The sequence below is a fragment of the Phaenicophaeus curvirostris genome, chromosome 1, assembly GCF_032191515.1.
Source record: "Phaenicophaeus curvirostris isolate KB17595 chromosome 1, BPBGC_Pcur_1.0, whole genome shotgun sequence".
Lineage (NCBI taxonomy): Eukaryota > Metazoa > Chordata > Aves > Cuculiformes > Cuculidae > Phaenicophaeus > Phaenicophaeus curvirostris.
Genome location: NC_091392.1, coordinates 152,982,410 through 152,992,609, shown reverse-complemented (window position 1 = coordinate 152,992,609; position 10,200 = coordinate 152,982,410). Strand labels below are relative to the sequence as shown.

Below are 10,200 nucleotides of genomic sequence, written 5' to 3'. Positions count from 1 at the left end.
GCAGAATGCTGTGAGAAACTGTGTCAAAGGCTTTGCTGAAGTCCAGGAAGACCACATCCACAGCCTTTCCCTCATCCAGTAGCCGGGTCACTTTGTCATAGAAGGCGATCAGGTTAGTCTGGCAAGACCTGCCTTTTGTGAACCCATGTTGACTGGGCCTGATCACCCGGTTCTCTTGCATGTGCTTCATGATAGCACTCAAGATCACCTGTTCCATGACTTTCCCTGGCACTGAGGTCAGACTGACAGGCCTGTAGTTTCCTGGGTCCTCCCTGCGGCCCTTTTTGTAGATGGCCCTTTTTTTGTTTTGCCTAAAAATGTTAGACCTTTCTAATGAGCCACGTTTGCTAGTAAAGAGAATCCAACATACAAACAGATGATTTCAGCAAGAAATTTTAAACTCCAGATACTCGTTACTTCATGTTCTTACATTTGAAATATTTATGAAGTGTTTATTCAGAAACTATTAAAAAATCACATGTGCTGGGATACATATGAGACATCAGTTGTCCCATCTTACAGTGATGGTGGGTTTATGAATATCCTTGCCATTGCCTGCTGCCCAAAGGGGTAAAGACATTATGTAAAAATGTGTACAGTCCATCATTTGGTCTTTCAAGATGCCAGTAAACACGTGGATCTGTACAAATGCAATTGTACTTGACTAAACAATCAGGAACTGGCTACAACATTTGTAAAATCATTATATTTTGGTAAACTTATGATTTTTTTAAATTAAAAAAAAAAAACAAACAACTGACAAATCAAAAGCAAACCACTGCTTTTTTTCATGCTAAAATGAATGCCTTCTACTGCCCCTCACTAGCCCAATGGGATGCCTGAGCAGGAGGTTGTTAAAAGGTACCTTTTTAAATAGAGGAACGTGATTTTTTTTCTACTGCAATCAGATTATCTGTCTAAGATTGTCTGTTGGTCATAATTGGCATTATCTGTAGTGATTTAAAAGGTCCTCCTGATACTACATCAGCTTTGGGAAAAAAGCTCTCAATGTAGTGCAACAGTTTAAAGCAATCCACAGACTTTGAACCCTATCCTGAAAAAAGAAATACCATATAAACATCCCAGTAGTTTTATTTGTAAGAATAGTACTGCATCGTCTATCCTAATCTTTCGGGCATTTGACTATGCTCAATGAGTGAGTCTCTGTGACTACACACATTGGTAAAGTTGTTCAGGTGCTTAAGTGCCTGCAGGATGAAGGCCTAAACTGGGACTTCTTTCACAAATACAGATAATCAAATGAGTAAGAATTTGCAGGATTAGGCCCTAAAATAGTGAAGGAAAGAGAAATGCTAATGTGCATATAAAAATAGGTGCTACAATAAAATATTTTTTATATTTCATCAATAAGTTATTTTCACTAACCAGTTATGGATCATATATCTCTGCATTCTTTAATGATTTGTCCACATCTACAGTGATCCTTTCAAAGATCATAATATATTTTTAATTCAAAAGTCCAGAAAGCATACAAACACATCCTTAAAAAAAGGAAACCTTGTATTAAATTCGGGGTGTGCTAATCTCTCCATAAAAGCCATTTAGAATCACCCATGGCTAAAAGCGGAAAATGTGCGCTGTATTCTTCAACTAGAAAGAAAACAAAATCAAACAATTTCTCTTAAAAAAAAAAGTTACCATGACTTTTGTACTTGTAACCTGAATATAACCTGACATGGCCCTCCTGCCACCTTCCCCAAGCACACATGGTCACACAAACAATGCCAGCCTTGTGCCTCATTTACACAATAGGTGGTTTCCAACCGTCAAACACAGTAAAATAAGAAAAAAACAAACAAACAAACAAAAGCCCTGAAAATAAAGTAAAATAAACAGCACACCCTTTCAGAATTATTCCCCGAAGCTGAAAAATACTGTGCCAAGGCACTTCACCCTACAATAAAACGAATTAAAGGGGCGGGGAGAAGAGAAGGAGGGGGAGGTGGCCAGGTAGGGGGGAGGTCAGCATTTACGTTTCTTTGTTTTGCGTGTGATTGTTAAATACAAATACTCTAGAGAAGGAACTCCTGTGGCTGGCGGGGAGGAGGGGTGCGAAGGGAGGGGGCTGTTTCTCAGAACTGGCTGAACGTGGTCTGTTTTTCCAGCACTTCGAGGTAGTCCGGCTCTGCGTTTAGTTTTGCTTTTAGCTCCAGGTACTCGTTCCTGTTGGGCTCTACATAGACAGTACTCGGGGGGCTGTAGAGCACCGTCTCCCGGAGCCGGCCGTCCCCCGGCCCCGGGTGCAAGTACTGGTGGGCGCGCCTAAGGTCATAGTTGGGGGAGTAGGTGTAGGCGGCGGGGAGCTTGGGGTAGTCGGGGAGAGCGGAGCCGGGCGTGCCCAGCGTGGAGGAGGACGAGTGTTTGTCGGGCTCCAAAACGCCCCTGTAAAAGCGCTCGGCGTCTTGCCCCGGGGAGAGCAGCTCCTCCCGCGGCTCGATCGTACTCACGCTGTACGCGGGGCTGCGCACCGGCGCATCCTCCCCGCCGGGCGCCGGCGGCGCGGGGGGAGGCGGCGGGGGGGGCGGCGCCGCGCCCCCGGGCTGCAGCGGGTGGGCGCCGTAGGTGACCTTGAGCTCGTGGAGGTCTTTGTAATCCTCGCCCGCGTTGCCCTCCCGGGAGCGGTAGATGGGGTTCTTGCACATGTGGCCCAAGGGGTGCGGGATGTACTCGTAGACGTGCCCGGCGGGGGTCTTCACCTTGGGCAGCGCCGCGCCGCCGCCGCGGTGGGGCGGGTGCTGCTGGAGGTGCGGGTGGTGGTGGTGGTGGTGGCCGCCGCCGCCGTAGACGCTGTACTGCATGTTGAAGGAGCTCACGTCGGAGTTGTTGGCGCTGGCGTGGTCGCCCTGGCCCTTCTTGCGCCGCTTCATCACCAGGACGAAGAGCCCCGCCGCCACGAAGACGGACATGATGAAGACCAGCAGCAGGCTGAGGATCAGCACCGAGAGCGGCACCGAGGAGCTGCCGCCCGCGGAGCCCCCCGCGGCCGCCGTGCCGTTGAGGCGAACGGTGGAGGACGAGGCGGTGGTTCTAGCCGGCAGCTGGCCCGGGGACGGCGTGGGCGTGGAGACGACGATGTCCGAGTAGTCGGGACACAGCAGCTCTACCCGGACGGCCCGCATGTCGCTCTGGGCGAACTTCTTAGGGGACTCGCAGATGACCTGGTCCACCAGGACACCCGTGTTGAGCTGCTCCAGCCACAGCTTCATGCCGACCACGTCGCAGGTGCAGTCCCAGGGGTTCTCGTGCAGGTCGATCTGCAGCAGGGATTTCAGCTGGTCCAGCACCCCGCTCACCGGCAGGTAGGAGAAGTGGTTGCTCCGCAGGCTCAGCCTGTAGAGAGACAGACCAGAAAAAATGTTCCCCGGCAAAGACCTCAGAAGATTGTTGTTCAGAAACAACAGCTGAAGGTTGGGGACAGGTTCAAAGGTGCCTGTCTCTATCTCCCGGATGACGTTGTACTGCAGGAAGAGGTACTGCAGGCTCTGCAGCCCATAGAACAGCTCTGGGCTCAGCCGCTCGATCCTGTTCCCATTCAGATACAACCTTCGCAAATTAGTTAAATCCCCGAAAGCTCGGTCCTGAATGACCGAGATCCGATTATTGCCCAGATGCAGCAAATCCAGCCCAGTGGCATCCACAAAATCGGCCCTGCGTACCAAAGCAATGTAGTTTTCCGTCAGATACATCTTCTTGGGATTATAAGGTTTGGGCTGTAGTTCAGAAATACTCTCAATCTTCCTCTCCTGACAATTGACATTGAGACCCAGATCAGAAATCTGCAAGTTGCAAGTGCAGGCAGTGGGGCACTCCAGAGGCACCGGGGATTTGGTCTGGTAGGCAATGCTGGGGCCATAGTTGCTGTATCCCAGGTCTTTTGAGGGCAGGCGGGAGGTGGGTCGCACCCTTGTTTTGTTGGGTTGGCGGGTCCCTTTGGGGGGCTTCAAAGGGGATTTGTAAACAGCTGAAGAAGAAGTGGCCACAGAGTTGACCGAGGCTGGGGTAGTGTGGAAATACCCTGTGGTACTCAGTGGTGTCTGTGGTCTCATTTCATAATCCAAGATGAGCCGTCTGGGGCAAAGCTCCTGCTTGGAGACTTCATCCAAATCTCGACCATGTAAGCGGAAAGGGGTCTCACAAACCACATCTCCCACTAGAGCAGAGTAGGAGATACTGTCCAGCCAATCCTTCAGAGCAATCAACTCACAAGAGCAATTCCAGGGGTTTTCCTCCAACTGCAGCTCTACCACTTTATCCATGTGCTGCAAAAGGCCCACATAGGGCAATAGTTTCAGCCGGTTACCCCTCAGGTCCAGGTGAGTTAAGGGCACAAAACGGAAAAGGTTGTTGGGCAAACTGGAGAGGAGGTTATCATTGAGAATCAGCACCTGCAGCAAATGCAGTTTGCTGAAGGCATTGGGTTCAATGATGCTAATATAATTATAATCAACCTGTAGGTATTCCAAACTCTCTAGTCCAAGGAAAGTGTCATCCCGTAAAAGTTCCAGCTTGTTATTGTTCAGGTGCAGCCTCCTTAGACCTCTCAGACCATGAAAGGCCCCGGTTTCAATGTCTTGTATGTCATTGCTCCCCAGATGCAAAATCGAAGCACCCGTGTAATTGACAAACTGGTTTGGATACAGCCTGTTCAAAAGGTTTCCAGACAACAAGAGGTGGTACACAGGGAACCTTGGTGGACTGATCTCAAAAAGGCTGATGATCCCTCTGTTTTCACAGCTCACTGTTAAGATGCTGTCCTTCTCCTCACAAGGACATGCATTATCACAGATTTCCCCATAATACTCGATGCTTTCTGCCCACGAAAGGACTAGCGATGTTAAAGCAAATGCGATCGTCTGCAGCATCCAGATATGCATTTTTTTATTGAGATCCTGTTCCAAAGTTACTGTAGAGCAGCAAGCGTACATTTTATTTCCTGTAAGGATAAGGAGAAAAAAAGAAAGCGGCATAATGGCATAGCCCCATGAAATTTAAAATGGACACAAAGTTTACATGTAGCTTCAGTGGGGTAGATAATGGATTGTTAATCAAAGAAACAAACAAACAAAAAAAATCCCTCGTCACTTGCAATTCCCATATTTTCAAAGACTAGATGACATGCATTGATTAAAACGTTGATGGGCAACTCCTAGCAAGTCAAATGCCTGTGGTGTTTCAAAAGGTGAGGTCACAGTAGGAATTGTTCTGGCTCTCTTCATGGGGGGTGCATTTCAATGCTTTCTTGAACTTCTTTTTTCATGATAAGCCCCATAAATATACATAAAATGGCTGTCAGTTCAGTTTCATCGTTCTAATTTAAGGGAAAAGAAGCACCATTTTACAAGGTTTCCCACCTCCCCTATTACCCAGCTCCCCCTTCCCTTCAGAACCTCCCCAGTGAACAGCACGCCAAGGTCTTCCCCTCCTTCTACCTTGATTTTTAACCAGTGGTGGAAATGCCATGGTAGGAATACAAAGAAGAATGCTCAGTGCTGAAAATGTGAGCTTAATTCAACAGCAAGAAAACTGACACATTCTCCACATCACACATTTCTTAAAACCCTGCTATGGGTTTTTTTTTCTATCTATACATTTACAAAGCACACACCCACCCACACAGACATAGACACTCACACACGCATACGCAGATGACTTTTGTGGAGGAACTCTCCAGTAATGAGATTAAATGTGTTAGCCTTCTACTTCAGTGCACTTAACAGCTTTCTTCAGTGCAAGAAATTTTGTATCTTTACACAAGTAAATAAATATAATTGATTTTATCTCACAACCCCCCCAGGAGCTGTATACAATGTAACAGCTGACTATCAAGCAAAGGTCTTCAGTTCTTACACAGACATACACACTCACACACGCATACACACACACATATTCTTAAAGAAAATGCTTTAGCCACTCACCCCAAATTTGTGAGAAATGTAAAACATGCGGATCATCTTCAGAGTCTCAGCCATATCTGACATATCGCTTATTCCCAATGTTCTGCAAAACTAGCCTGGTAGAAGTGGAGAGATCTAAATAGGTCTCACCGAAATATCTCATCGCCAGCACTCCAAGCATCAGTTACTGATTATAAGCAGTGATGGCTGTCAGTACTCTTCATCCTTTAGAGGAGAAGACATCCAGGCTGATTAAAAGCCAAGGGGATGGAAGGGAACCCCTACCATTGACCTGTGTCAGTAATTTAATACCCAGTTTTCAGCTAGCTGAAAACAAATCCCATTTCCATTCCTTCTTGCAATCTTTCTGACTCCTTGTGGCTTTCTTCTAGTTCTAGTCTAAAAAGCAGTATGAATAGGGAAAATAAATTCATTATGTGTGTCGGCAGGGGAAGACTGATAAATCATCTAGGCTTATAAGCTGGGATCTTGGAGCAGGCTTGCATTTTCTGTTGTCCACCCTAGACCTCCAATCCTCATGACAGAACTCTGGTTTGGAGGAATGCATCCTGAAAAATGGGAAGTCTCAGTACTGCAAGACATCTCCTGTGGCATCAGGTCCAAGGCTGCAAATCTAGCACTTGCAGCAAAGGCAGTCATGCAGCAAGAAATCGTAAGTCTCGGCGAATCTCTATCTAATTCTGACCAGACGTCAACTGGATCGGAATTCCTCAAAGCGAAAGGCTTCACTGCATAAAGGCAGCAGAAATCTTACTCAAAGGCATGTATCTAGCATATTCTTTCTCAGCTTGATCAGATCCATTCATCCATTAACCAACAGTTCTTCGGAGGAAGGAAAAAAAAAAAAACCCACTGAAAACCTGCCCTGTTGGTGTTAAACTCCCAGGCGTTTTACAACTTTAATTCAATTATGGTTAGTAAAGGAGGCAAATGCAGTATTCCCTCCCTCCTCCTTTCTCTCTTCCCCTGAAAAAAAAACGGGGGGGTGGGGGGGAGGGCGCAAATGGTAGGTAAAGAAAATAAAGTTGTAGCTGGCTACATGCAAGGTTGCAATCCCGCCCTGGATACCCCTCTATGATAACTGCCTGCTGCTGTTCGCCAGCTCCCTACAGAGGTTCAGATTGGGAAAGGGGGCGGGGGGGGCGCATGGGGGAGGGGAGAAGAGGAAAGGGGTTGCATCGGGATTTTTCTTGTGTGCGTGGCTCTTTTTTTTTTTTTTTTTTTCTTCCCCCGAAGAGTTCAACCCTTAGATTACCGCACTGCATATCCGGCTGGAAGCAGCTTTCAGTACCGCCGACAGCAGCAGCGAGCGAGCAGCCCCAGCCGGACACCGCCACCCAGCCGAGCAGCACCCGGAGTTGGGAGAAGGGAGAAATGGCTTTCCGAGAGGAATGGGAAACGGGGGGGGCGGGGGAGGGGTTGGAAAGCAACAGCAAGGAAAGACCGGGCGGTGAAGGGGCGGGGGGGGGAGAAGGAAGGGAGGTAGAGAAGAGAGAAAGAGAAGCGCGAGAAAAGTCAACCCCGGTACTTACTTCGCCCGAAATCTCCAGGGCCCAAGCATGGTGGCAGCCCATGAAGATCCCGACCCGCTGCGCGGGCGCTGCGCGGAGCCGCCGGGGCGGAGGCGGAGGCGAAGGCGAGTATCTCGGCAGCCGGGGAGGCTCGGTCGGTGCGGAGCGCGCACCGACACCCCCCGCTCGCAGGCGGCGCCGAGACACCAGCGCTCGCACAGGGGCGCGCGCACACACACACACACACACGGGCGCTCACCCACACACACACACACTCACACGCAACACGCGCACACTCATGCACCAGCGCACACGCGAGCGCGCTCCCGGGCGGCCCCGCGCGCGCGCGCGCCCCGCACCACGGCGGCGGGGAGGGGGGTTGGGGATTGGGGATGGGGGGGGGGGGGGGGCGCTGTGTGTGGGTGGGGGGGGTGCGGACGGCGGAGCGCCGCGCTCTCCCCGCCGCCGCTGAGCGCAGCGGGGAAAGGGGGGGGGGGGTAGGGAGGGAATTTGGGGGGGGGGGAAGGAGCGAGGGCGGAGCGGCGGCGGGAAGGAGGAGGTGGGAGGGAGGGCGCGCGGGGGTGGGGGGGGGAGGCGGCGGGCGATCCCCGCTCGCGCGCGCGGCCGCACGGGCACCCGCAGGGGCGCACGTGCCGAGGCGAACGCCGCGCTCCCGCGCCGCCCCCCCCCCCCCACCCCCGAACACTTCACACCTCTCCCCCTCCCCACTTCACACCTCTCCCCCCCCGCCTCTTCCTCCACCCCGGGCTGGGCTCACTCTTCTTCCCCGTCGCGGCCCAGCTTCCCCGCGCCTCGCCGCGAAACCCCCGCGGGCCGCAGTCCCGGCGGTGCGGCCGCCCCCGGCCGTGGGGTCTCAGCGAAAAGAACCGTGTGTGTGCGTTCGCTACAGCATCCTCCGTAAACCGCGAACGCGGGCTGCGCCTCGGTGCCGTTCGCGTTATCCTTCCCACTCTGCCCAACTCTTGCAGGCGCGGAGCGGGGCGCAGCAGCCACTGCGTGTCCCTGCGGGGACCCCGCGGCGCCCCCCGCCACCGCCGCGGGCTCGGTGCGGCGCCTCCCGCTGCCGCCAGGTGGCAGCGCAGGGCGGCGGTTGGGCGGCCCGGGGGCGGCCCCGGGGGGGGCGTGAGGCGGGCGGCGCCGCGCTGACCACGGTCTCTTCGTTGCCCTTTGGAAGCGCAGCCGCTTATTCCGCTGGCGTGCGGGACGTGGAGGGTTTTACCGTGCGAAGGTGGCTGTGGCAGCGCTTTTTACGTTTAGGTTTGTGTTTTCCGCCAAACTGCGCGTTTGACTGTTCTTCGAAAATGAGGTAGTTTGGCAGCGCACGTGCGGAGATGCACACGTGTTCGCACTTGCTGTTGGGTGTTGTGAGGTGATCTGTGCGGTTCTGTTTGTAAAGTGCATCCCCTGTGCGCAGGACAGAGGTTGGAATCCTGCTTCAACTCAGACCTAATGCGAGGCGTAGTTGTGCCTTCAGGGGTTTTCTTGGGTGAGCTTTAAGAATGGAGGAGGGAAGGGTGCTCTGCATATATGGGCACCCGTCCCTTCCCGTATCTTCAACACATCTCCTCGGTTCGAATCTGAACATCACAACGTGCTAAACCGAGGAGTGGTTGCGGAGAACCACCTTTTTGTTAATGCTCGGCCTTCCCCTGAAGATGTGTTCTTTTTCTACGCAAACATAAAAGGAGTGTGATTTAAATCCTCTTTCCCTTAAATAAGTAAGGTCTGGTGTTTTGTCGGAAGATAACTTTCTTATATTAAACCAGATAATATTCCTGACTTTGCAGGTGCTTTTGGGAAACTTAGTGGGACTGAGTACTTCTGCTATTAAAGATTCTCTGACATTCTTGTTTTGATGCAAAAAAAAATAGGGCACTGGCACAGGTTGCCCAGGGAAGTTGTGGCTGCCCCATCCCTGGAGGTGTTCAGGGCCAGGTTGGAGGGAGCCTTGGGCAGCCTGGTCTAGTGGGATGTCCCTGTTCACGGCAGAGGGTTTAGAAGTGGATGATCTTTAAGGTCCCTTCCAACCCAAACTATTTTATGATTCTATGATTCAGTGGAAGGTTTTATATTGAGTTCAGACTAGTCTAGACTAAGCTAACACTAGTTTTAGTCAGGAAGAGAATACCGAATCCCACTAGACGCTTTTGCCCTCTCTCGCACTCTTAAAAGCTTTTCTGATACTCCACATGAAAAATGACGTGATACTAGGATAAAAAGAATTCACAGGTACTAAATAGGGGTTTTTTAGTAGTTTCTAATGACTTCACTATTTTTGAAAAACATTTTTGTTTTGAATTAATGTATTTTGAATATATGAGGGTTTATGCACATATGCCTGTATTTTTAAGGTTTGTCATCCTTGCGTTTCTATGCTCTTTTTTTTTCTGACACACAAAAATACTTTTTTATTAATAAGAGAGAAAGATATCTTAATTAACTTTGGCAGCAAGGCTAAGCTTAACTCCTTCAACAAAACCATTTTGGAAGAGTTGACATTTCATAAACCTGAAATGGTGTTAAAAACTATTAGGTAAAGGTCAGTATTGTACCTATGCTTCAGTTTAATTATTCTTATGCTGCGCTAATGAGATATTAAAAATTATGATTAATAGAAAATCTGATTTAATAAAACCTTACTTCTAAGTTACTGGACTACTAGATTATATTAGTAATGCACACACAAGGCTTAAACAGTGTCGAATTATCATGCTGCTGTTTCATTCATTCTT

The 10,200-nt window shown here is 50.1% G+C and overlaps 1 protein-coding gene across 4 annotated transcripts; it reads right to left on the bottom strand.

Moving 5' to 3' along the window:
- Nucleotides 1–306: 306 nt before the first annotated feature.
- Nucleotides 307–7,703, bottom strand: SLITRK5 (SLIT and NTRK like family member 5). Of its 4 annotated transcripts, none has more exons than XM_069878593.1 (3): nucleotides 7,469–7,703; nucleotides 5,937–6,758; nucleotides 307–4,954 (listed from the first exon to the last, which is right to left on the bottom strand). In XM_069878593.1, the coding sequence occupies exon 3, from the start codon at nucleotides 4,944–4,946 to the stop codon at nucleotides 2,094–2,096; it is 2,853 nt and encodes a 950-aa protein (XP_069734694.1). In that variant the 5' UTR covers nucleotides 4,947–4,954; nucleotides 5,937–6,758; nucleotides 7,469–7,703; the 3' UTR covers nucleotides 307–2,093. The 4 variants fall into 4 exon arrangements, with proteins under 4 accessions (XP_069734694.1, XP_069734703.1, XP_069734712.1 ...); XM_069878602.1 differs by having other exon boundaries at nucleotides 5,937–6,140; XM_069878611.1 differs by having other exon boundaries at nucleotides 5,937–6,031.
- Nucleotides 7,704–10,200: the final 2,497 nt, after the last annotated feature.